We start from the raw sequence: 27763 nt of genomic DNA, 5'->3' as shown, positions 1-27763 counted from the left end.
ACTCTCAATAAACAGAAGTAGACTACCTTATATGAAACACCACAATGTACTACTCTTAAAATGAAAAGAAAATTTCAAATATGTCAGTTTTACCTGGGGAGAAGACAGCTAGATGTCTAGGGTTCCTGTGTAAGTGTGTTCCTGTGCTTGTTTAATTCTAAAAACAACCTCTCTCCAACTCCTTTCAAAAATCAATATTTTTTCAATAAATATGAGCATATACTGTACAATAAAATGCATAAAGATAATAAGGTGCACTTCCAAAATGCTATAACAGTTCAAATAGAAAAAAAAAAATCAGTGTTTTAATTTCCCACATAGCAAGTCTATGTTAAACAATGTCATTTTTTCCCCTTTCTTCCTAACCATTCCACAAATCAGGACTACTGTATTTGTATATTTAATAAGATGAACAAACTGACTAGAAGCTCTGGAGGAGTACAAGAGAAAGAAATCCTTTTCATTTTCCCACAAACAAAAAGATAAAACAAAAGCAAATATGAAGACTTGTTAAATGAGAAGCATTTGAAAAACCCAATGTGACCAGCTTTTGATTTACCCCAGTCTGACAAGGAAGATAGACCCCACCCCCACTCCAGATTGTGCCTTTTTTTTCCTTGGGTGGGAGTGTGGAAAAGAGAAGCTGTCACATTTCCATCTTCGGTTATTGTTAAGTCCACAGCCTAGATTCCCAAGTATCACTGGTCCAGGGGGGAAAATATTAAAGCAGGTAATTAAAATTGTCTGAAATGCACAGTATTTTGTTGATTTTTTCCATTTTTAAAGTTAATTATACCCAGCTTCAATCTGCGAAGACTAGATTGCCTTTGACAGCCTGTCCCTCAAACGTTCCCTGTAAGACCGCTTGCTCCAGATTCACTAACAATTCTCTCCTCCCTGAACTTAAATTAGAAGAACGCATTTCAGAAATTATTACATCCAGAAAGCCAAATCTCCCCATCCTTCTTGCCTTGGCCTGGGGTGTAGAACGAAGAGTAAAAAAGAGATCTATTCGCTCTTCAAACAAAAAGAAAAGCGGGTACAGGGCTGGTGGAGGAAAGAGCAGCAGTGGACCTGAACGAAATGTTAAGAAAAGTTTTTTATGTGACTAGTTTGTCCTTTCACGGGAGAACAGGAGTTGGGCAGAAAGCCGGGGTCTTGGCCCAGGGCTTGTGCAAAGAGAAGGCACCTGCGGAAGAGGAAGCCGGGGACAAGAGAGGAGTCAAGCGAGCACCTACCGACTTGCAGCACATTCTCCACGGAGCCGCTGTCCAGCAGACGGATGCCCCGGCGGAACGGGAGCCCCTCGCCACCACCGCCGCCGGCGGCTCCAGCCCCTGAGCCCAGTCCGGGGGACGCCCCCGCCGCGGCTGCCCCGGGGGCGGAGCCGGCCGGAGCGGCGGCCCCGGGGGGTGGCGGCGGCCCCTCCTCGGCCGGCGAAGCCCCCGCGGCGCCTCCAGCCGAGCCGGCGCCAGGGCCGCCGCGGTACTGGAAGCTGGAGTACATGCAGATCTCCCGCTCATTCCGCGGAAAGGACCAGTAGACGATGCGGCGCTGCACGGGCTCCGGGATCCGCTCGAAGCGCTCCTCCACCCGCTCGTACGCCCACTTTTCCGCAACCGTCTTGGCGGCACAGTCCAGCAAGGACTCGGGCTGCAGGTGGGGACGGGCCCCCAGGGACAGGCAGCTGCCGCCGACGCCCCCCACCCCGCCGCCGGCCGCCCCGGGCGAACCGCGAGGGTGGTGAGCCTGCGGACTGGGCCACGAGCACAGGCGCTTGGCCGGAGAGACCGGCGGTGGCGAGAGCAGCTCCTCTCGCTCACCTCCTTCCGCCATTGCTGGGGACTGACTGACTGACTGAGACGGAGGCAGCGGCGGCAGCGGCGACTGCACCGGCTGCGGCGGAGACCCTGGCCACGGCCACGCGCCCCGCGCAAGCGCCCAGCTGCGGCGCCGGGGGTGGGGGGGCGGGGCGAGCAAACCCGCGAGCCTGCCGGCCTGAGTGTGGAGCCTAGGCCGGTCCGGTGCGCGCGCCGCGAGGGCCGACGGGGGCGGACTGAGAAAGAGAGGCGGCGCGCGGCGTCCGGGCCGCCGCGAGCGCGAGGAGGGACGGGAGCGAGCGCGGGCCGGCGGCGCGCGCCAGGCGCAGACGGCCCAGAACGCGCACCGAGCGCTCGCCCCGGGCCGACCTCCACCTAGAGGCCAGCCAAGGGCGAGGAGCGCCGGACCCTCACCAGCTCGCTCACCTCCAACCCACCTGCCGCCTGGAGGGAGAGGAGTGGACTGTGCGGCCAAGTGCAATGGCCGGGCGCGAGCCACGCGAGGAGCCGCCGCGAAGTGCTAGGTTTGCGGAGCGGAGGAAGAGAGAAAACTCAAAATCGGGGTCCTCTGTAGACCAGACGCGCGACCGTCACAGCGGAGCGAAAGATCTGGCAGAAAGACGCTAGGAAGACACTAGGAAAAAATCGGAAAGTTCCAGTGATGAAAACTCTCCTCACACCACAGCAATGTAGAATAAAGTCGGCGGTCCCCTCCGGAGCCGGGCAAAGCCGCACCAGCCCCCGACTGGACGATGGGGCGCCAAGATCTCACCGCCACGGCGGCTGCAGTCTCCGTGGATATTGAAGGGTTTTCGCACCTTGCATCCTAGGGGGGGAAAAAAAACTTTTCGGTGTGGTTTCTGGTAGAGTTCTCTGATCCCCTGCCTCCAGTCTAAATTAGGTCTTTTATGTTTTCCTCACTTGGTTTAGTCTTTCTACACTTTCATGTTAATTATAACAAGTTGCACACATATTTTTACATATTTGTGTAATGTCTGACTGACCAACCGACTGTAAACACCATGAGAGCAAAGATCATGTCTATTTTCTTCTCGATAATTTATCCTCTGCCTGACATACGGCAACTTCACCACTAACTCCTCAATAAACAAAACTGAGTTGTAAGCAACGGTATGTTGCTCAGTCAAGAAAATTTATTATTTCAGATTTGCTGATAAACTAATCTCTAAAACGTTAAAATGTTCCAACAACTGTCTTGAGAGTTCCTTCAGTTGCGTTGTCCCTTCAAAATGAACGAGTTCTAGAGTGTAGTATAAAATAAGGATAAGGGAGTAAATGACTGGAGATGGACATGGGCCAAAGTAGTTTGCTTTTGCTGTAATGTCAGAATTAAAGAGCATAGGCCATAGAGTCAGAAATGGGTGTGAATCACCCTTGCTACTTGTGTGATGCTAATCATGACTCAAGTCATTTGTAAAAGTGAGCTAGTAATAATGCCTATACATATAATTTATTAGAAGTAATTCAAATGTAGTGCTTATTCAGTGTAGTAGATAATAAATATGTTTATATGTGTTAATGGATTTATATCTGTAAATATCTAAATAGATTATTGTGAAGTAGCATAATCCCTCCTGCCCTTTAAATCTGGTACCACAATTATAGACTTTCATGGCACCCAATCTTTTCTTTCCTAGAACTTATCAGAGTTTATTTGGGGCGTGAGTATTCCTCTAATGCCTTTCTCTCTGATTAGATTATGAGCTATGTAAGGGCAGAAAATATTTCTATATCAAGGCCTGTCCCAACACTCACCATAATGCATTCACATGGAAGATGCTCAAGAAACATTTGCTTTCTGAATCAATGAATACGTTACTCTGATTTACTCAACTGCTGGAAAATATAGTTAATAGAGGTTGGGATATATGAAGAAATGTTACTAAACATATTTACTAAGAGTCAAGTTTGATTCTTACAAGTTTGATTTAACTAGGTGATTTTTCCTTATTTGGAAGACATTAAACTTTATAGAAAAGCACAAAGAATAGCACAATCTATGCCCATATACTCACCACTCAGAATTAATAATTATTACTTAATATATCAGAAGTCCACTTTAACCACCTCCATATAGCATCACTGGGAGCAAGTACAACCTGAGTTTGGAGTCCATTTTTAAATTATGTGTGCGTACATATGTAACATTGTTTTTTGTATATTTCATTTAATTAAATGTTATTACAGCTGCCTACCATCACATTGCTAACTTTCTTTTTCCTGTGCATACTGACACACAAAGATCTAATTCCTTTAAGTGCTGTAAAATACTCCACTTTAAGAATATATCACATTTGGGCTTCCCTGGTGGTGCAGTGGTTAAGAATCCCCCTGCCAATGCAGGGGATACAGATTCGAGCCCTCGTCTGGAAAGATCCCACATGCTGTGGAGCAGCTAAGCCCGTGCACCACAACTCCTGAGCCTGCGCTCTGGAGCCCGCAAGCCACAACTACTGAGCCCATGTGCCACAACTACTGAAGCCTGAGTGCCTAGAGCCTGTGCTCTGCAACAAGAGAAGCCACCGCAATGAAAGGCCCATGCACTGCAATGAAGAGCGGCCCCAGCTCGCCACAGCTAGAGAGAGCCCGCACGCAGCAACAAAGACCCAAAAGAGCCAAAAATAAATATATTTATTAAAAAAAAAAAAAAGAGGATAGCTTCAAGATGGCGGAGGAGTAGGAGTAAGATGTGGAGATCAACTTCCTCCCCACAAATACATTTAAAATACATCTACATGTGGAACAGCTCCTACAGAACACCTACTGAACGCTGGCAGAAGACCTCAGATTTCCCAAAAGATGCCCTCAGGCGACCTGCACGCAGAGGCGGGGCCAAATCCAAAGCTGAACACCAGGAGCTGTGCTAACAAAGAAGAGAAAGGGAAATCTCTCCATGCAGCCTCAGGAGCAGTGGATTAAATCTCTACCATCAAACTGATGTACCCTGCATCTGTGGAATACCTGAATAGACAACGAATCATCCCAAAATTGAGGCGTTGGACTCTGGGATCAACTGTACACTTGGGGTTTGCTTTCTGCATCTAATTTGTTTCTGGTTTTATGTTTATCTTAGTTTAGTATTTAAAACTTACTATCACTGGTAGATTTGTTTATTGATTTGATTACTCTCTTACTTCTTTTGTTAATATATATATTATTTTCCTTTTTCTCCTTTTGTAAGTGTGTATGTGTATGCTTCGTTGTATGATTTTGTCTGTAAAGCTTTGCTTTTACCCTTTGTCCTAGGGTTCTCTTTGTCTGTTTGTTTTGGGGGGGTGTTAGTATAGTTTTTAGTGCTTTTATTTTAATAAGTTTATTTTATTTTATTTATTTATTTATTGTTTTTCTTCCTTTTCTTCTGAGCCAGGTGACTGACAGAGTCTTGGTGCTCCAACTAGGTGTCAGGCCTGAGCCTCTGAGGTGGGAGAGCCGAGTTCAGGACATTGGTCCACCAGAGACCTCCCAGCCCCATGTAATATCAAATGGCGAAAGCTCTATCAGAGATCTCCATCTCAATGCTAAGACCCAGCTCCACTCAATGACCAGCAACCTACAGTGCTGGACACCTTATGCCAAACAACCAGCAAGACAGGAACACAACCCCACCCGTTAGCAGAGAGGCTGCCTAAAATCATTATAAGTTCACAGACACTTCAAAACACACCACTGGATGCCGTCCGGCCCACCAGAAAGACAAGATCCAGCCTCATCCACCAGAACACAAGCACCAGTCCCCTCCACCAGGAAACCTACACAACCCACTGAACCAACCAGAGCCACTGGGCGCAGACATCAAAAACAACGGGAACTAGGAACCTGCAGCCTGAGAAACGGAGACCCCAAACACAGTAAGTTAGGCAAAATGAGAAGACAGAGAAATACACAACAGCTGAAGGAGCAAGGTAAAACACCACCAGTCCAAACAAATGAAGAGGAAATAAGCAGTCTACCTGAAAAGGAATTCAGAGTAATGATAGTAAACATGATCCAAAATCTTGGAAATAGAATGGAGAAAATACAAGAAATGTTTAACAAGGACCTAGAAGAACTAAAGAGCAAACAAACAGTGATGAACAACACAATAAATGAAATTAAAAATTCTCTAGAAGGAATCAATAGCAGAATAACTGAAGCAGAAGAACGGGTAAGTGACCTGGAAGATAAAATAGTGGAAATAACTACTGCAGAGCAAAATAAAGAAAAAAGAATGAAAGAATCGAGAACAGTCTCAGAGACCTCTGGGACAACATTAAATGCAGAAACATTCGAATTATATAGGTCCCAGAAGATGAAGAGAAAATAAAGGGTCTGAGAAAATATTTGCAGAGATAATAGTTGTAAACTTCCCTAATATGGGAAAGGAAATAGTCGATCAAGTCCAGGAAGCACAGAGAGTCCCATACAGGAAAAATCCAAGGAGAAACACGCCAAGACACATATTAATCAAACTATCAAAAATTAAATACAAATAAAAAATATTAAAAGCAGAAACGGGAAAACAACAAACAACATACAAGGGAATCCCCATAAGGTTAACAGCTGATCGTTCAGCAGAAACTCTGCAAGCCAGAAGGGAATGGCAGGACATATTTAAAGTGATGAAAGAGAAAAACCTACAACAAAGATTACTCTACCCAGCAAAGATCACATTCAATTTCAATGGAGAAATTAAAACCTTTACAGACAAGCAAAAGCTAAGAGAATTCAGCACCACCAAACCAGCTTTACAACAAATGCTAAAGGAACTTCTCTAGGCAAGGAAACACAAAAGAAGGAAAAGGCCTACAATAACAAACCCAAAACAATTAAGAAAATGGTAATAGGAACACACATATTGATAACTACCTTAAATGTAAATGGATTAAGTGCTCCAACCAAAAGACATAGACTGGCTGAATGGATACAAAAACAAAACCCGTATATATGCTGTCTACAAGAGACCCACTTCAGACCTAGGGACACATACAGACTGAAAGTGAGGGGATGGAAAAAGATATTCCGTGCAAATGGAAATCAAAAGAAAGCTGGAGTAGCAATTCTCATATCAGACAAAATAGACTTTAAAATAAAGACTATTACAAGAGACAAAGAAGGACACTACATAATGATCAAAGGATCAATCCAAGAAGAAGATATAACAATTGTAAATATTTATGCACCCAACATAGGAGCACCTCAATACTTAAGGCAAATGCTAACAGCCATAAAAGGGGAAATCGAGAGTAACACAATCATAGTAGGGGACTTTAACACTCCCTTTCACCAATGGACAGATCATCCAAAATGAAAATAAATAAGGAAACATAAGCTTTAAATGATATTTTAAACAAGATGGACTTAATTGATACTTACAGGACTTTCCATCCAAAAACAACAGAATACACTTTCTTCTCAAGTGCTCATGGAACATTCTCCAGATAGAACATATCTTGGGTCACAAATCAAGCCTCAGTAAATTTAAGAGACTTGAAATTGTATCAAGTATCTTTTCTGACCACAGCACTGTGAGACTAGGTATCAATTACAGGAAAAAATCTGTAAAAAATAAAAACACATGGAGGGTAAACAATACACTACTAAATAACCAAGAGAACACCGAAGAAATCAAAGAGGAAATCAAAAAATACCCAGAAACAAAGGACAAAACACGAAGACCCAAATCCTATGTGATGCAGCAAAAGCAGTTCTAAGAGGGAAGCTCATAGCAATACAATCCTACCTCAGTAAACAAGAAACATCTCAAATAAACAACCTAACCTTACACCTAAAGCAATTAGAGAAAGAAGAACAAAAGGCCCCTAAAGTTAGCAGAAGGAAAGAAATCATAAAGATCAGATTAGAAATAAATGAAAAAGAAATGAAGGAAACGATAGCAGAGATCAATAAAACTAAAAGCTGGTTCTTTGACAAGATAAACAAAATTGGTAAACCATTAGCCAGACTCAACAAGAAAAAAAGGGAGAAGACTCAGATCAATAGAATTAGAAATGAAAAAGGAGAAGTAACAACTGACACTGCAGAAATACAAAGGATCATGAGAGATTACTATAAGCAACTATATGCCAATAAAGTGGACAACCTGGAAGAAATGGACAAATTGGTAGAAAAGCACAACCTCCCGAGACTGAACCAGGAAGAAATAGAAAATATAAACAGACCAATCACAAGCACTGAAATCGAACCTGTGATTAAAACTCTTCCAACAGGGCTTCCCTGGTGGCGCAGTGGTCGAGAACCTGCCTGCCAATGCAGGGGACACGGGTTCGAGCCCTGGTCTGGGAAAATCCCACATGCCGCGGAGCAACTAGGCCCGTGAGCCACAACTACTGAGCCTGCGCGTCTGGAGCCTGTGCTCCACAACAAGAGCGGCCACGATAGTGAGAGGCCCACGCACCGTGATGAAGGGTAGCCCCCGCTTGCCACAACTAGAGAAAGCCCTTGCACAGAAATGAAGAACAAACACAGCCAAAAAAAAAAAAATCTTCCAACAAACTAAAGCCCAGGACCAGATGGCTTCACAGGCAAATTCTATCAAACATTTAGAGAAGACCTAACACCTATCCTTCTTAAACTCTTCCAAAACGTAGCAGAGGGAGGAACACACCCAGACTCATTCTATGAGGCCACCATCACCCTGATACCAAAACCAGACAAAGAAGTCACAAAAAAAGAAAACTACAACCAACATCACTGATGAACATAGATGCAAAAATCCTCAACAAAATGCTAGCGAACAGAATCCAACAGGACATTAAAAGGATCATACACCATGATCAAGTGGGGTTTATGCCAGGAATGCAATTCTTCAGTATATGCAAATCAATCAATGTGATACACCATATTAACAAATTGAAGGAGAAAAACCATACGATCATCTCAATAGATGCAGAAAAAGCTTTTGACAAAATTCAACACCGATTTTTGATAAAAACCCTCCAGAAAGTTGGCATAGAGGGAACTTACCTCAACATAATACAGGCCATATATGACAAACCCACAACCAACATCATTCTAGATGGTGAAAAGCTGAAACCATTTCCACTAAGATCAGGAACAAGACAAGGTTGCCCACTCTCACCACTATTATTCAACATAGTTTTGGAAGTTTTAGCCACAGCAATCAGAGAAGAAAAAGAAATAAAAGGAATCCAAATCGGAAAAGAAGAAGTAAAACTGTCACTGTATGCATATGACATGATACTATGCATAGAGATTCCCAAAGATGCTGCTAGAGTTAATCAATGAATTTGGTAAAGTAGCAGGGTACAAAATTAATGCACAGAAATCTCTTGCATTCCTATACACTAATGATGAAAACTCTGAAAGAGAAATTAAGGAAACACTCCCATTTACCATTGCAACAAAAAAGAATAAAATACCTAGGAATAAACCTACCTAAGGAGACAAAACACCTGTATGCAGAAAACTATAAGACACTGATGAAAGAAATTAAAGATGATACCAACAGATGGAGAGAAATACCATGTTCTTGGATTGGAAGAATCAACATTGTGGAAATGACTATACTACCCAAAGCAATCTACACATTCAATGCAATCCCTATCAAACTACCAAAGGCATTTTTCACAGAACTAGAACAAAAAATTTCACAATTTATATGGAAAAACAATAGACCCCGAATAACCAAAGCAATCTTGAGAAAGAAAAATGGAGCTGGAGGAATCAGGCTGCCTGACTTCAGACTATACTACAAACCTACAGTAATCAAGACAGTATGGTACTGGCACAAAAACAGAAATATAGATCAATGGAACAGAATAGAAAGCCCAGAGATAAACCCATGTGCATATGGTCACCTTATTTTTGATAAAGGAGGGAAGCATATACAGTGGAGAAAAGACAGCCTCTTCAATAAGTGGTGCTGGGAAAACTGGACAGCTACATGTACAAGAATGAAATTAGAACACTTCCTGACACCATACACAAAAATAAACTCAAAATGGAATAAAGACCTAAGTGTAAGGCCAGACACTATCAAACTCTTAGAGGAAAACATAGGCAGAACAGTCTATGACATAAATCACAGCAAGATCCTTTTTGACCCAGCCCCTAGAGAAATGGAAATAAAAACACAAATAAACAAATGGGACCTAATGAAACTTAAAAGCTTTTGCACAACAAAGGAAACCATAAACAAGACCAAAAGACAACCCTCAGAATGGGAGAAAATATTTGCAAATGAAGCAACTGACAAAGGATTAATCTCCAAGATTTACAAGCAGCTCATGCAGCTCAATAACAAAAAGCAAACAACCCAATCCAAAAATGGGCAGAAGACCTAAATAGACATTTCTCCAAAGAAGATATACAGATGGCCAACAGACACATGAAAGAATGCTCAACATCATTAATCATTAGAGAAATGCAAATCAAAACTACAATGAGGTATCATCTCACACCGGTCAGAATGGCCATCATCAAAAAATCTAGAAACAATAAATGCTGGAGAGGGTGTGGAGAAAAGGGAACACTCTTGCACTGTTGGTGGGAATGTAAATTGATACAGCCACTATGGAGAACAGTATGGAGGTTCCTTAAAAAACTAAAAATAGAACTACCATATAACCCAGCAATCCCACTACTGGGCATATACCCTGAGAAAACCATAATTCAAAAAGAGTCATGTACCAAAATGTTCATTGCAGCTCTATTTACAATAGCCAGGACATGGAAGCAACCTAAGTGTCCATCATCGGATGAATGGATAAAGAAGATGTGGCACATATATACAATGGAATATTACTCAGCCATAAAAAGAAACGAAATGGAGGTATTTGTAGTGAGGTGGATGGAGTTAGAGTCTGTCATACAGAGTGAAGTAAGTCAGAAAGAGAAAAACAAATACAGTATGCTAACACATATATGTGGAATCTAAGGGAAAAAAAAAAAAGGTCATGAAGAACCTAGTGGCAAGACGGGAATAAAGACACAGACTTACTAGACAATGGACTTGAGGATATGGGGAGGGGGAGGGGTGAGATGTGACAGGTGAGAGAGTGTTATGGACATATATACACTACCAAATGTAAAATAGATAGCTAGTGGGAAGCAGCCCCATAGCACAGGGAGATCAGCTGGGTGCTTTGTGACCACCTAGAGGGGTGGGATAGGGAGGGTGGGAGGGAGGGAGATGCAAGAGGGAAGAGATATGGGAACATATGTATATGTATAACTGATTCACTTTGTTATAAAGCAGAAACTAAAACACCATTGTAAAACAATTATACTCCAATAAAGATGTTTAAAAAAAAAAAAAAACTTTTGCTGAGGCTGCAATCATATGAAGGTTTGACTGGGACTAGAGTATCCTCTTCCAAAATGGCTCACTCACATGGCTGATACATTGGTGCTGGCTCTTGGCAGGAGGCCTCTGTTCCTCTCCAGGTAGGCCTCTCCAATGGGTTGCTTCAGTATCCTGTGGCATGGCTGATTTTCCCCAAAGGAATCAGAGAGCAAGGTAGAAGCTGAAATGCCTTATGACCTATCCTCAGAAGTCACTCACCATTACTTCTATAGTATTCTATCTTATCAGACCAACCCTGATTCAATGTGGGAGAAGAGTGTACGAAAGCATGAACACAAGGAAGAGACAAGGCTCACTAGAAGCCATGTTGGATATTGGCTACCACAACAAACGCCCACCAGCACTGAGTAAGAGTACTATTTCCCGTTATCCTCACCAATATTCAATATTGTCAGACAATAATTTTTAACAGCCTGATTAACAAGAAATGTTATCTCTATTTTTATTTGGTTACTGGTGAGGTTGAGCATCATTTTATATGTTTTTGGCCATCATACACCCTCTTCTGTTAATTGTCTAATTACATCTTTTTTTTTTTCCTTCTGGATTGTTTAACATTTTCTTGATTTGTAGTACTTTATATAGTCTGGATAGTACTGCTTTGTTATATGTATTGCAAATATCTTCTTCCCATATGTCTCTTTTCTTTTGATTTTAATATGTCTTTTACTATATATTTTTTAAAATTTATTTATTTATTTATTTATTTTTGGCTGCATTGGGTCTTCATTGCTGCGCGTGGCCTTTTTCTAGTTGCGGCAAGCAGGGGCTACTCTTCGTTGCCGTGTGTGGGCTTTCTCTAGTTTTGCTCTCTAGTTGTGGCGAGCGGGGGCTGCTCTTTGTTGTAGTGTGCAGGCTTCTCATTGCAGTGGCTTCTCTTGTTGCAGAGCACGGGCTCTAGGCATGTGGGCTTCAGTAGTTGTGGCATGCGGGCTCAGTAGTTGTGGCTTGTGGGCTCTAGAGCACAGGCTCAGTAGTTGTGGCACACAGGCTTAGTTGCTCTGCGGCATGTGGGATCTTCCCAGACCAGGGATCGAACCCGTGTCCCCTGCATTGGCAGGCGGATTCTTAACCACTGTGCCACCAGAGAATTCCCTCTTTTACTATATTTTGATGAAATCAAATTACCTATCTTTCCTTTTATGTTTTGTACATATTATATCTTATTTGAACAAGCCTTCCATATTCTACATTTTCTTCTAGTAGTCCTTTAACGTTTAGGTTTTTTGCATCTGGAATTTTTTTCTTTGTATGAATATAATTTTAATTTTTTCTATAGAGAGAGCTGTTTTTATTTTTATTTTTTGGCTGTGCCACACGGCTTATGGGATCTTAGTTCCCTGACCAGGGATTGAACCTGGGCCCTCGACAATGAGAGCACAGAATCCTAACCACTGGACCATCAGGGAATTCCCTAGAGAGAGTTGTTAATTGCTCTAAAACCGTTTGTCAAGTAGTCAGCTTTTCCTCCATTGATCTGTGATGCACCAAGTTGTCTTATATGCACGGATTTTTTTCTGGGCCTTTTTTTCTGTTTTATTTACCTTTCTATCTCTTTGTATTTCAATACTATACTCTTTAAATTAATAATTAAATTTGGTAATATGTAATTAAATTTGGAAATATTTAGATGACTGGTAAGATGAATTTTCCTTCTTTGTCCTTGTTTTCCAAATTTTTCTTAGCTATCCATGTACTTTTTAACCTTCCATACAAATCTTATAATCAACTTTACTATGTTTCCCAAAAAGTCCTGCAGTCATTCTTCTTGGAATTACATTAAATTTATAGATTAATTTGGGGACAACTATAACTGTCTTTATAAATATAGTCTATCTCTTCATTTATATGAGTGTCCTTTACTAATCTTTTTAAAAGAACTAAATACTTTATTATTACTCTTCTATTTATTTTGTGACCCTAATGATTGCTAGATCTTTTCTAAAATATCATTAAACAAGAAATGATCTCACCTCTGGTAGCTTACCATCTAGTTAATGAGATACAATGAAACATGTGAAAAGTTAGATAAAAGTAAAAGACTGAAATAATACAAAAGAAGTAATGGCTTCAGAGGATTGTCAAGTGATTTGAAGAAGCACTCACTGTTTGAGGAATCAGAAGAAAGATCAGCTTGAGTAAAAATTGTGAGAGGAAGCTCTACTATAATTTATTTCATCTAGGTCTCGAAGAATGAGTAGGATTCAAACAGGCCCAAAGGCTTAGGAAAGGAATTTCAATTGGGTTGAACAACTTCAGCAAAAACCCAAAAGCTGAAAAGTACAAAACATTCATGGAATAATTAAAAATAAATCTGCTTGGCTATAAAAATGGGAAATAAAGATTAGAAATATCTTTTAAAGCCAAATTATGGGTAATATTAAGTGTCAGGTTAAGGAATGTGAAGTTAAGTATACAGTATGGGCAATAGGGAACCAAGACAGAGAAGGTTGTTAGATATCTATATAGCATGATAACACTGAATATAACCTATGTTTTTCATATCTTTTCCCCCATTAGTATCCTTTGCACTTAGCACATAATAGAGCCTCAATAAATGTTTCATGAATGAATGAATGAATGATCTGGTTGTGATGTGGAGAATCTATTAGAAGGGGAGAAAAGGAGACATAGAAACCTCTTAGGTACCTATTCCAACAATCTGGTCATGAATTGTAGTGGCCTCAATTCAGATGACAGTAGGAAAAGAGAAATTTCTCTGAATAAAGTGCCTCTGACCTACTGTTCCTAAAAAATGAGACAATGAATATTTATTAACATCTACACTGTACCTTAGAGTAGCAGGGTGACATTTTTTTTCTGATAGACCAGGAAGCTACATTTTGTGTTTTCTGGTATATTTGCCATTTTTAAACAAATACAAATAAATAAGCTACTATTTTGTGAAGCATATAAGTTAAATATAGTAAAGGATACTAGGTTGCTTAAGACAGCCTGGGCATTAAGAATGAAAGAAACCATATGCAAGCCTGAGTTGGGACCAGAAAACTGGGAATTGTTACAGAGGAAGTTACAGGAAGATAAGAAGGCAAGGACATCTAATAATAATGATACTTAAAATTGATACAAATGCTTTACAGTTTTCGGCTAGGAAATAAAGCATTGCTGAAGAAAATTCACCAAATTGGTGCTAACCAAGAATACTAATTTAATTCTAATTCCATTTGGGTCCTAAATGCTGCTTGGTAACCTTATTATTCATCCCCAATTGACTAGCATCTTTTTTAAAATTATTATTTATTTATTTTATCTATTTATTTTTGGCTGCATTGTGTCTTCGTTGATGCTCGTGGGCTTTCTCTAGTTGAGGCGGGTGGGGGCTATTCTTTGGCATGGGGGCTTCTCATTGCGGTGGCTTCTCTTGTTGTAGAGCATGGGCTCTAGGCACACGGGCTTCAGTAGTTACGGAGCGTGGGCGCTGGGACACGCAGGCTCAGTAGTTGTGGCTCGCGGGCTTAGTTGCTCTGCGACATGCGGGGTCTTTCCGGACCAGGGATCGAACCCGTGTCCCCTGCACTGGCAGGCGGATTCTTAACCACTGCACCACCAAGAAAGTCCCTGACTAGCATCTTTATCCTCATTTTACCTATGAAGAAAGGCTCAGAAAAACTGTGTCTTAATCAAGGTCACTAGCAAGTGACTGACAGATCCAGAATTCAAATCTGTGTTGTTGAATTCTGAGTCCAGTGAAGTTTCCTTTCTACACCATAGTTGTCTCACCTAAGAGCCAAAGTATTGTGTAAGGATAGAATTAAAGTGATCATATATTCTCTCCTGGATAGGGACTCAAATTTGGCCAGAAAGGGGCTATCAGATTGATTAACTTAGAAGGGAATAAGCAATTAGATTTCTCAGTAAATCATGAGAACTATTCCATTGGCTATAGTCAAATAATGAAACTTAAGGAAAGAAGAAGGAAAAAGATGGCAAGAACAAGAGGAAGGTGAAGAAGAAAAAAGATGAAAAGGAAAAGCATCAGTGACTTGTGGTAAGAAAGAAACCTTAACACACTGGAAATATCAGCAAGTGGAATAATAAGAGAACCAGTATCAGGCCTTGTTGATATGTGGCTTGTGTGGAGTGAACATGGAAGTCAGTGTTATTGAGAGCTATGTGAGGCCACTGTTGACATCTGCCAGCTCTTTTCAAGATTAACCTAAACATTGGTTCAGATTAAAATAATACCGGTTTGTTGATGTTAGCATTATTGTTCTAATACTTTAAATACAAAAGTTAATATACAATATGGAGCTTATAGTTTAGTTTGGGAAACAGACGTTAAACAACTAAACATATAAATATATAAATACAGATGGTAATAACACGGCATATAAGACTTTGGGGAATATGTAAAATGTGGTGGGGAATAGCAAGTACTTTAGATTAGTTGGAACACAAAGATGGTGGTGAGAAGTAGCAGGAAAAGACTATAAAAGAGACGAGAGACATTGGGAAGAGCTTTAAACTGCTAACTTAAGGAATCTGAGTTCTCTTAGCTTGGCAGAAGGAAGATGATGAAGGTGTTTTGAGCAGGAGAGTAACACCATAAAAGGCAGTGTTTCAGGAAGATTAATCAGACAGATGTGTGCAGAATCAGTGGGGAGGAGAAATGGAGGCAGAGGATGAGTTAGAAGGCTGTGACCACATGTGAGAAGGAGGTGGTAAAGCCCTGTAGAGGACCCACAACATCTAGACATAGGGGCTGAAATCCACCCTGCACTCCATTTGCCCAGCCCTGCACCTAAAGGGTTGCATTTGGGTACCTTTCTAATTCTCACCAAGGAACCATATGGGCAGTGACCCTAGGCCTGTATTACCCGGTTTGATCTCTCTCCTCTGCTGAGAGAATTGACCCATTTCAAAGAGACTGAAGTCTAAAGATACTTTTTTAATAGCACTGCAATGTCCAGGGTGAAAACACTAATACCAAAATCAATGACCAGGAAGAATACATGACATTTTACAACAGCTCTTTTGATGTCAGGAAAATTTTGAGCCAAACTTAAAAGCAAATCTTTAAAATTTCATCTGTGGGACATCCTCAATCCCCTAGGAATTGAACAAAAATCAGTGATGAGATGGGGTGAGGGATACAGTGAGACTTAGAGATGAGGATTTAGGCATCATTTGGCAAGTTAACTACATGCAACCCAGAGTAATTTATTTAATAATGGACTTTATTCTGGTTTCCATTTCAAAATGTAGATGATAGACACCTATGCTTGATGATAATGCTAACTTCGGGTATATATGAAAGACTAGATCAACTGGGGACAGGTAAAGATATTTGAGAAATGGAAAGGAAAACCATGATTAAAACAATATTGAATTGATTGGACCTATTACCCAACTCTGCCATATTTCTTCCAGTAGAGAACAACCATAAAATTAGAGGAATTTAGCTCCAAGGGTAGACCCCAGCTTCTCTAATGGACTGGAGTAATCCCATACCCCATTCTAAAGTGATTCATTCAGGGATAGGCAGTTGTAAGTCAATCACTGTATGGCATTTCCCTTGTCATGGGGATTAGTTCAGGAATAGGCATAACCCATTAGGCCAATGAGGCATGTGGTTTGCTGGCAACTTCCAGGAAAGAAATGTTCTCACTCTTTTAAGAAAACTTGTGGAAGTAATACTCTGAGTGCTCTGACACAGAAAAGGAGACGGTTGATAGCATGCAATGAATACAAGGGTAAGCCAGGCTTCGGTTGAAGGTGATACACCAGAAGCCTTATGGGAAAGATAGAAAATAACTAGATTTCTGATGGCATTCTTAAACAGCTGAATCAAACCTACTTTACTCCCTCTATGCCTATTGACATCCAGTTACATGAGCCAATAAATCTCCCTTATTATTTTTTCAATACTTCATTGAGGTATAATTTACATGCATTAAAATGCACAAACCCTAAATGTACAGCTTAATGACTCTTTACATATGTACACACCTATGAGACCACCACACACATCAAAATATAGAATATTTCTCTCATTCCATAAAGTTCCTTTGTATCCCTTTCCAGTCAATATGCATCCCCCCAGAGATACACATTATTCATTTAAATAGAATCCTATAGTATGAATTCTTTTGTCTGTTTTTTTTTCACTAAGCATATTTTTAAGAGTCATATCTGTTATTCCCACATATCAGCAGTTTGTTCTGTTTTAATCCTGAGTAGTATTCCATTATACAAATGTACCACATGTCCATTCTCTCTTTACCCATTCTCCCTTTGATGGACGTTTGGGGTGTGTGTTAGTTAAGAAGGATTAGAGGTACAAGAGCTTTATTAGAAGTTAAGCTTGATAGGGAACATGGGGAGGGAGCTACAAGCTAGGGAAAGAACGAGAGCCCTCAGAACTCTATGCGGGTGAAGGAGAAAGGAAAGGAAGGAAGTTTGACTGGAAGGGTCTTAGACTGCAGTGCAGTTCTAAGAAAGTTAGACAAAACTGGTCACCCATCAGAGGAGTCCTGCATCTACCAAGATCAGGTCTGCCTTAATATCTCTTCTGCACTCAGTCAGAAGAGCAACCTGTAGAAACCATGGCCTCTGGGTGAATGCCTCTGGATTTTAGAGCACAGCAATCAAGATGGTCAAAAAAGTATGCTCCTCACAACCAGATCTCCAAGAACATTTTCGTGGCTGCCACTGTCCACCCTGTACCTCACAGATTTACTTCTCCATGCAGGATCAGGGAACAGATCTTCCACAGTTCTCTTTCTGAGGGGAAACTCAGAAGAGGAAGGTTGGTGAGGTTAACTACAACCTCATTGCTACAACTGATCCTGGGGCTACAACTAGTATTCATCTCCTTCCTCCTCCACTTATCCATTCTGAATTCACCCCACCCTCAGCTATCACCTCAGAGCTTGCTTAGCGGTGTGACCCAAACCTTCAATCCTTAGGATTCTGAGCACTTAGTAATCATATCTTTCTCAGGCTAGAATTATTTCACTTGTCTGTTCACAGTTACAGCAGGTCAAGGGAGTGCCAGGAGGCACTCAGATAGATCTCTTGGGTTCTACATGTTTCCTCCATGACCCCACTGTGTAAAAGGAACACTACCTCCTTCTGCTAAAGGGTCAATGACTCCTGCCAATATGGTGACTCCTCTTCTTACCTGCTAGTCTCTGGACACAAATTTCTGGTGCCCTGGTAGCAGCTATAGTTAGCTGGTGTAGTGGACCAGGACCTTTAATGATGAAGAGTCTAGCGTTGTGGAGACAGGAAGCACAAATTCCCCCAGAAGGTCCCTGGAACTGTTGATAAGTGGGACCACTCCTGCTTCTATTCTTTGGTTTCAGGGCTTACGTCTTCTTCCTAATAGAGACACAGCACTATATAGAGGTCCCCAGTTTGATGCATACACAGCATCTTGAAGGATGGCACTTATCCCTTCAGAATGTTATCTCTGAGCTGAGCATTTTAAATGCACCTGTAGAAGGCCTTTCCATCATTCTACGAGGCTGGCTCCTTCTGGATGATGTGTTATTTGATATGACCAGTGGATTTCACGGTCATGCCAGATGATTCTGACATATCTTTTGCTATGAAGTGAATCTCCTGATTAGGTGCTATTCTGTGTGAGATTCCATGCCTGTGGATCAGGGATTCTATAAGCCCCTGAGTACTGGTACTGGCTCAAGTCTGTGGGCAGGAAGGACAAACTCATATGTAGAATAGGTATCTATTCCTTTGAGAACAAACCCCTGACCCTTCTAGAATGGAAGGGGCCTTAGGTATTTGATGTGCCACCAGAGACCAGTTGATCTCTGAGGAACAGTGCAATATCAGGGGCTTAGTTTTTCATCTTAGTTATCAACAGTTTGAACATTCAAAGAAGCAAAAGCTAGATCAGCCTTGGTAAGTACCTGCTGTTGGGCCTGTATGTAGCCTCAACTTCTACCACAAAGATCACTCTTTCATGTCCACATCATGCTAGCTCTGGGAGAGCCAATGACAAAGGCTGGCTAACAACAACTAGCCAAGTCATTTTGTCTGCTTGGCTGTTCAGTGTCTCTTTTATGATAGATGCTTTCTGGTGGTGTGTAATACAAAAAAATGGTTTTCCTTCTAAGTTCCTGACCAGATGGCCCATGCCTAGGCCACCGCCCAGGAATCTACATATGCTTTCACCCCTTCCTCACAAAGCAGACAAGCAGATGCACTGCTCTCAGCTCTACCCATTTGGAATATATTTCCTTTCCATCATTTGTCACGGCCACTGCTGAATATGACTATAATAAAATCACTATCCATTTTTGGCTTGCACCCACATTCCAAACAGACTCACCCATAAACAAAGCTCAGGCTTTTTCTTTCTCTTTCAGCTGTCGTATCAAACCTCCTCCTCCCCATATAGTTATAGGTGCAAGCATAGAGAAGGGCAATGGTGCAACTGTGGTAGGTAATACGAGGGTCTGGACTTCCTGCTCATTCCCTCAGGCTCCTAGAGTCTTAAATGTACCATTTCCATCTTATGATAGACACATGCTGGTTATGTCTGAATTTATGACTAGACATGTCCAACAAAATCCAGCTCATAATGAAAGTTCCACACTCAAAGTTATTTAGTGTCCCACAGTCAAGTGTGTACCAGTAATGCACTGGGAGCTGTTGTTTATCATAGGGTGTATAATCCTCTCCTGTGAATGGCATGCCCTTGCTCCATAATTCCAAGACTGCATTATGATTCTAGCACTGGGGCTTGCCATAAACTCCATGTTATATCTTTTCCCATTAGTGACAGCTCCAACTGGGCCTGCTGGATCATATAGCCCAAGCATCAGGGCTGCCTGCTCTGCAGTTTGGACCTGCTTCAGAGCCCTTTCCTGCATTAGGCCCCACTAAAAGCTGGCTGCATTCAGTGTTACCTCAGTATATGGGCTAGAACAGTATTCTTAGGTGTGGAATATGTTACCTTCAGAACCTGACGTGGCCTACCAGGCAATATACTTCTTTCTGTGTGTTAGGGGATGCAAGATGCAGCAATTTTGTCTTTCACCTGGAGGGGATATCCTGGGATGCCCTGAAACTGGACCCCTAAACACTTGCCACTTTAGTAAGTGGTTTACTTACTGTCCAGCTTACTGACTCACCTTGCAGATCTTGGGACTTCTCAAAATCCATAATATCATGTGAGCTAATTCCTATGATAAATCTTGAGATATATATATATATATATATGGTTCTGTTTCTCTGGAGAACCCTAAGACAATAACTGTGTTTCATGTGAACATAACTCTTTCTTGATTAGGACAGAAGGGAATGCATGTGTCAATTCAGTGGCTACACAGTATGTACCGGAAAGCATGTTAATCTAAGTCTGGTATGGCAGTTGCAGTTGGGGCTGCTGCTTGGTGGAGTGATCTACCAACCAATCTTGGTTTGTCATAATCTGTAAAATCCCTCTAGTTGGGACTTCTCTGGTGGCTCAGTGGTTAGGAATCCACCTGCCAATGCAGGGGACACGGTTTGAGCATTGGTCCGGGAAGATCTCACATGCTGCGGAATAACTAAGCCCATGCAACACAACTACTGGGCCTGAGCTCTAGAGCCCGTGAGCTACAACTACTGAGCACACACGCCACAACTACTGAAGCCGGCGCGCCTAGAACTTATGCTCCACAATAAGAGAAGCCACCACAATGAGAAGCCTGTGCACCACAATGAAGAGTAGCCCCTGCTCACCACAATTAGAGAAAGCCTGCATGCAGCAATGAAGACCCAATGTGGCCAAAAATAAATAAATAAATAAATAAAATTTAAAATACCCCTAGTTTCTGCAGGGGCTACATAGGTGAACTAAATGCAGTTACAGAAGCGGTCACCAACCCCTGCAACTTTTGCATTCTTTTGATCTTTAAAGGTGGCACTAGGGCAGACAGCAGAAGCAAGAAGAACTACAATCCAGCAGCCTGTGGAATGAAAACCACATTCACAGAAGGATACACAAAATGAAAAGGCAGAGGGCTATGTACCAGATGGAGGAACAAGATAGAACCCCAGAAAAACAACTAAATGAAGTGGAGATAGGCAACCTTCCAGAAAAAGAATTCAGAATAATGATAGGTAAGATGATCCAGGACCTCGGAAAAAGAATGGAGGCAAAGATCAAGAAGATGCAAGAAATGTTTAACAAAGACCTAGAAGAATTAAAGAACAAACAAACAGAGATGAACAATACAATAACTGAAATGAAAATTACACTAGAAGGAATCAATAGCAGAATAACTGAGGCAGAAGAACGGATAAGTGACCTGGAAGACTGAATGGTGGAATTCACAGCTGTGGAACAGAATAAAGAAAAAAGAATGAAAAGAAATGAAGACAGCCTAAGAGACCTCTGGGACAACATTAAACGCAACAACATTCACATTATAGGGGTCCCAGAAGGAGAAGAGAGAGAGAAAGGACCCGAGAAAATATTTGAAGAGATTATAGTTGAAAACTTCCCTAACATGGGAAAGGAAATAGCCACCCAAGTCCAGAAAGTGCAGAGAGTCCCAGGCAGGAGAAACCCAAGGAGAAACCTGCCGAGACACACAGTAATCAAATTGACAAAAATTAAAGGCAAAGGAAAATTATTAAAAGCAACAATGGAAAAATGACAAATAACATACAAAGGAACTCCCATAAGGTTAACAGCTGATTTCTCAGCGGAAACTCTACAAGCCAGAAAAGAGTGGCACAGTATATTTAAAGTGATGAAAGGGAAGAACCTACAACCAAGACTATTCTACCCAGCAAGGATCTCATTCAGATTCGACAGAGACATAAAAAGCTTTACAGACAAGAAAAAGCTAAGAGAATTCAGCACCATGAAACCAGCTCTACAAGAGATGCTAAAGGAACTTCTCTAAGTGGGAAACACAAGAGAAGAAAAGGACCTACAAAAACAAACCCAAAACAATTAAGAAAATGGTAGTAGGAACATACATATCGATAATTACCTTAAATGTGAATGGACTAAATGCTCCAACCAAAAGACACAGGCTCACTGAATGGATACAAAAACAAGACCCATATATATGCTGTCTACAAGAGACCCACATCAGACCTAGGGACACATACAGACTGAAAGTGAGGGGATAGGAAAAGATACTCCATGCAAACAGAAATCAAAAGAAATCTGGAGTAGAATACTCATATCACATAAAATAGACTTTAAAATAAAGAATGTTACAAGAGACAAGGAAGGACAGTACATAATGATCAAGGGATCAATCCAAAAAGAAGATATAACAATTATAAATATATATGCACCCAACATAGGAGCACCTCAATATTTAAGGCAAATACTAACAGCTATAAAAGAGGAAATTGATGGTAACACAGTAATAGTGGGGGACTTTAACACCTCACTTACACCAATGGACAGATCATCTAGACAGAAAATTAATAAGGAAACAGAAGCTTAAAATGACACAATAGACCAGATAGATTTAATTGATATTTATAAGACATTCCATCCCAAAACAGCAGATTACACTTTCTTCTCAAGTGCACACGGAACATTCTCTAAGATAGATCACATCTTGGGTCACAAATCAAGCCTCAGTAAATTTAAGAAAACTGAAATCATATCAAGCATCTTTTCCAACCACAACACTATGAGATTAGAAATAAATTACAGGGGGAAAACTGTAAAAAACACAAACACATGGAGATTAAACAATATGTTACTAAATAACCAAGAGATCACTGAAGAAATCAAAGAGGAAATCAAAAAAATACCTAGAGACAAATGACAATGAAAACATGATGATCCAAAACCTATGGGATGCAGCAAAAGCAGTTCTAAGAGGGAAGTTTATAGCAATACAATCCTACCTCAAGAAACAAGAAAAATCTCAAATAAAGCAATCTAACCATACACCTAGAGGAACTAGAGAAAGAAGAACAAAAAAACTCCTAAGTTAGTAGAACTAAAGAAATCATAAAGATCAGATCAGAAATAAATGAAAAAGCAGCAGATTTTAGTTTATCAAGGATTGAATGAGAGGAAGGAATGAGGACCTGTAAACACAAATTACTGTAATACAAGGCATTGTGTATATAGTATTAGAAGATAAAAGTATGTTCTATCTGCCATTGGTTTGCTGCTCACAGTCAACTGTCTGCATGGTAGCTGCCTACCTTCAGATTGCTGGCCTCCAAGCTACCCAGACAACGCTGCCCATGTCCCAAGCTCCAGTGGTCCTCCTCTTGCCCATTCAATAGGAGAGCACACTCTGCTTCCAAGGACCAAGCTCAGCAGAGCTGATGGACCCCTAGTATGCAGGACTTTCTTCCATTCAGCCCTCTGCTTTCCAGAACACACAGGCACTCCAGAAGGTGTTGGAAAGGGCTGGATTAAATTATGGTCAGACTTTCCCCACACCTGCAACCACTACTGCCACCACTCTCCAGGGCTTATCAATCGGTTTAGCCCCCTGGGCCAGACTTCTTCATTCATGATGTTTTTCTCTCAGAAGCTCTATGAACTTCTCTCCAATCCTGTCCTGCAGATAGATATGTATATGCCAGAACTCAAACATGAGCTGAGTCCAAGTTCTTTCCCAGAAGATTTCTGGATTTGTAGCAAACCACCGAATTTGGCTGGAAACATTTTTCAATGTCTTCAAATGTCCCAAGGCAGATAAGAGGCAGGAGATAGGTGGGAAATGTAGAGAAAAATAATAATAACTAACATAAATTGAGTTCTTACTATGTGTCAGTAAGGTGCTAAATTCTTTATATGTATTTTACAGATGAGGAAACTGATTTGGAAGCTAAATAACTTGCCCAAAGTAACATGGTTGGTAAATGACAGAGATATTATGTGAACCTATGCAATGTTAGTCCAGAGTTCTTGCTAGATTAAGGACAAAGAATTAAGCACTGAATAAAACAGCAAGTACCTTGTCTCTGCACCAAATTATCCTTTTCGAATTGGAAGTTCAGTTTAATAAAAGAACTAAAAAGTAAATAAAGGAAATGTCAAGGAAGCATAAGAGCCAAATACATAGGTATTAAAAATAGAAATAAACATCAGTTATGATGATAGATGCGAGCAATTAAAATTCGACACTGAAGAACTAAGACTGATCCATTTCAAGCTGTTAATTTGGACACAAGAATTCAATTTCCTCTCTATCAGTCAGAGTCCAGTAAGGAAACAGAAACCACACGAGTAATTAGAACAGGGAAAATTTAATATTTTACTAACTAATAACCTTTTACTAATTAGTAAAAGGTTAACGATTAAAAGGGTAAAAGAGGACTTAAGGGGTACACAAGTCACAAAGTACAAAAAGCAGTTATTATCTCTAAGGCTGAGAAAGAGCAAAGACCATAGAAGAGTCCCACCCCTAAGCTAAGACTCAGACCTTTTTGGAGAGGATCTGGCTGCCGCAGGAACATAAGGCCTGCAGGTGGTGAAGGAACTTGCTGAAAGTAGCAGACCAGAGCTGGTTCATAGGACTGGCCCAGTAGATGGCGGAGAAACTTGCCAAACTATGCAAGTGGGCTGAACCTGGTCTATAGGAGTGACCAGCTAGGTGGTGGAAAAACTTGCTGTAGGGTACAGGTTGGTTGTAGCTGGCCAATGGGAGCAGCCTGCTGGGTGGGAAGAGAAATATGCTGAGGATGCAGGTCATAGCTGGTCCGTGAGGACTGCTGAAATGAGCACTACCAGGCCTCCTCATGTGGTCAAAAACCAGCTCGCTGGAACCAGGAAATGAAGTCTCTCTCTCCTATGGCCTTGCAGTGTCCCTCCAGAACTCTCTGTTGACAAAGGCTAATATCAAGCCAACAGACAAAGTAGAAATGCTCATAGAGTCCAGTGTCAAAAACAGGACAAAGAAGAGTGCATTTGGATCTGAGAAGCAACAAACTAATAACTGGCACAGTTCATCCCTTTGATTTCCACATGCACCCTTCTTCCCACATTCAAACTTCCATACAACAATAAAGCAACAGCTATTCTTTTTTAAGATTTATTTATTATTTATTTATTTATTTATTTATTTATTTTTGGCTGCATCAGGTCTTAGTTGAGGCACGCAGGATCTTCGTTGAGGCAGGCAGGATCTTTTGTTGTGGTGCACGGGCTTCTCTCTAGATGTGGCGTGCAGGTTTTCTCTCTCTAGTTGTGGCGCGTAGGCTCCAGCGTGCTGTGGGCCCTGTAGTTGTGGCACGCGAGTTCCAGAGCATGTGAGTTCTGTAGTTTGCAGCACGCGGACTCTAGTTGAGGTGCATGAGCTCAGTATATGTGGCGCATGGGCCTAGTTGCCCTGCGGCATGTGGGATCCTAGTTCCCCAACCAGGGATCGAACCGCATCCCCTGCATTGTAAGGCAGATTCTTTACCACTGGACCACCAGGGAAATCCCAACAGCTATTCTTCATACAAATGGAATTCTCACCTTCTCCCCAAAATAAGGAGACACATAGTTTAAACAGTCATATCCATTATTGGCTAGATTAATTACTCCTCAAATTCAGTCACAGTTTCACTGAATATTCTGCTACCTAAAGACACAATCGTAAAGTTAACCTCCAGCAATTTGTATAGAAAATAATAAAGAGAGGAATAAAGAATAATAAAGTAGTTAAATATACAAATAAATATGCACATAATAAGTAAAGCGAAAATAGGCAAAGCTACCACAATCTTCATTTCGAAAATTGGTCATGAGGCCATAGTTGATATGACTTCCTTCTTCCCCTAACCACACTAACCATTCCAGTCTTTTATGTGGTAGGGTGACCTGAACCTTCATTCTGGAAGGCTCAATAGTCCAGCCCTTTTTTGATTGCTATAGTTTTCCATAACTTTTACTTGGTTGTGGAAGTATTAAGAGTAGCCCCAGGGAATACCCTGGTTCCAGAATCATTCTTATTGCTCCACTGTGTAGCAACAACTTGATTTACTGATGGTAATCAGGGAGAAATCATCCAGTGGAGCAATTCTTTTACCTGCCTGCTGGTTCAGTGACATAAGAAACCCAAATAGTCAAATGGAGTTTCACCTTCTAATTCAATGGAACTATTGTTGTATTTGTATTCCCCATCAGGAACAAAGATCTCCAAACCAACAGAGCTCAAAGTAGCTGAAAGAGGAGGCAAAAACCCTGTTAGTGGATTATTAGGTATTAATTGTGAGAGGAGCCACTCCCACTTCCACCCCTTTATTTCTAGATTCTGGTTATGAAGGAGACAGCACCACATAATGGTCTCTGATTCAAAGCATATACTGCGTGCTAGAAGACAGAATCCCATTCTTTCATGATGGTGTCTCCCAACCTGAAAATCCAGTCATTTGCCGAAGTCCATCCAACTTCTGCAGAGGCCAAGAAGTATATTAAATGCAGGTGTGATAGGTATCAGCATCCCAGCATGTTTCAAGTCTTTGATTGTGGCACTCATATCTACAGTTTCTACAGGGATGAAGTTTGCTTCTCATTTGCTAATTTGGTAGAGAGAGTTAGCCTTTCTACCACAATGACTCTCATAAACATGTTTATTCCAATTCAGGAACTGGAGAAATAACCATAGGATGTATCTGTGGGAAATAACCATAGGATGTATCTGTGGACCAACTGGTCCCACCTTAAATTAGGCCATCTATCACCTACCACAATAGCCCTCACTGTGAGCCGCGGTGTCATTTTGGATCCCCAGTAATTAGCATCAATTCAGAGTCAGTGTCCATTAACATCTGAAAGGTCTGGATATTCCTTTTTTTTCCAGTGCACACTCACTCAAGCAAATAGATAAAGGTCCCTTTGGAGAAGGCCTGGAGGAAGATTTATGATGTATTCATGCAGCAATGCTGCAGAATCATTCCTGAAGGGAAAGAACACTCCCATTCAATTAAGGAGCTCTACATTTGTGAACTGGCTTAAGGTTGGAAACTGGACAAGAGGCCATGACTCTCCATTGTGGTAACTCAAAGTCAGGTTTTGATCACCAGACATAGACCAGGCTGTTCATCTATTTCACTCCAAGGGACATCATGATCAATTAACCACAACCAAAGGTCCCTATGGGCCAAAGCATTCTTATCACAGATAAGCATTCTTATTACTGCTCCCCTTTATAGTAAACACACCTACCTTGTCTTTTATGGTTAAGTGCTGTCACTTGACCTTTGCTACTTGAGAGCCCATATCATTTCTGGTGAAGTCAGGGAGTTCTCTCAATGGCAGTATCTTACATGGTCATACATGTCCCACAAAGGAAAGTAACCACAGACCTCTCTAATTTATTTCTCAATGCCTTAGTATTTCTCTTCTCGCTAATTTCTCAATGCCTTAGTGACAGGAGTGCCTTCCAGGCCTTTTCAGGAATTATAGTGAGGGGATGGGTATGCAGTTTGCACATGATAAATCCACTCCAACCTACTAATCTCCTAAAGTCTTTGGATTCCCTTCTTTATTTCATGCCATTGAAGCTCTGGTGTCTTATCCTCATTAAACACAGGCCACCAGTGAATCAAAATTTTAGTCCACCAATCCATTGAGCTATTAGAGACACTTTCATTTGCATAAATTAACACATTAAACTTGGAATCTTGAAAAGAATCTGAA

General features: G+C 41.2%; 1 protein-coding gene and 1 pseudogene across 3 annotated transcripts in view; one reads left to right on the top strand and one right to left on the bottom strand.

Annotated features, from left to right (window-relative positions):
• LOC309657991 (small ribosomal subunit protein uS8 pseudogene) overlaps positions 1 to 27763 on the top strand; it is an 85929-nt pseudogene that overhangs the window by 21491 nt on the left and 36675 nt on the right. The window lies entirely within an intron of this gene.
• ZSWIM5 (zinc finger SWIM-type containing 5) overlaps positions 1 to 27763 on the bottom strand; it is a 288792-nt gene that overhangs the window by 252056 nt on the left and 8973 nt on the right. Inside the window, exon 2 of one of the 2 annotated variants that reach the window (XM_082454999.1) lies at positions 1239 to 25355. In XM_082454999.1, coding sequence (XP_082311125.1) covers positions 1239 to 1836 — 598 coding nt within the window. In that variant the 5' untranslated portion in view covers positions 1837 to 25355. Of the gene's footprint in view, positions 1 to 1238; positions 26727 to 27763 lie in introns of those variants that run through there. The other variant, XM_082454998.1, reaches the window with a different exon arrangement.

This window comes from Balaenoptera physalus, assembly GCF_965194825.1.
Source record: "Balaenoptera physalus genome assembly, chromosome: 1".
NCBI classification, from domain to species: Eukaryota; Metazoa; Chordata; class Mammalia; order Artiodactyla; family Balaenopteridae; genus Balaenoptera; species Balaenoptera physalus.
The sequence above is the reverse complement of the archived record's forward strand: the minus strand, read 5'-3'. Positions and strand labels throughout refer to the sequence as shown.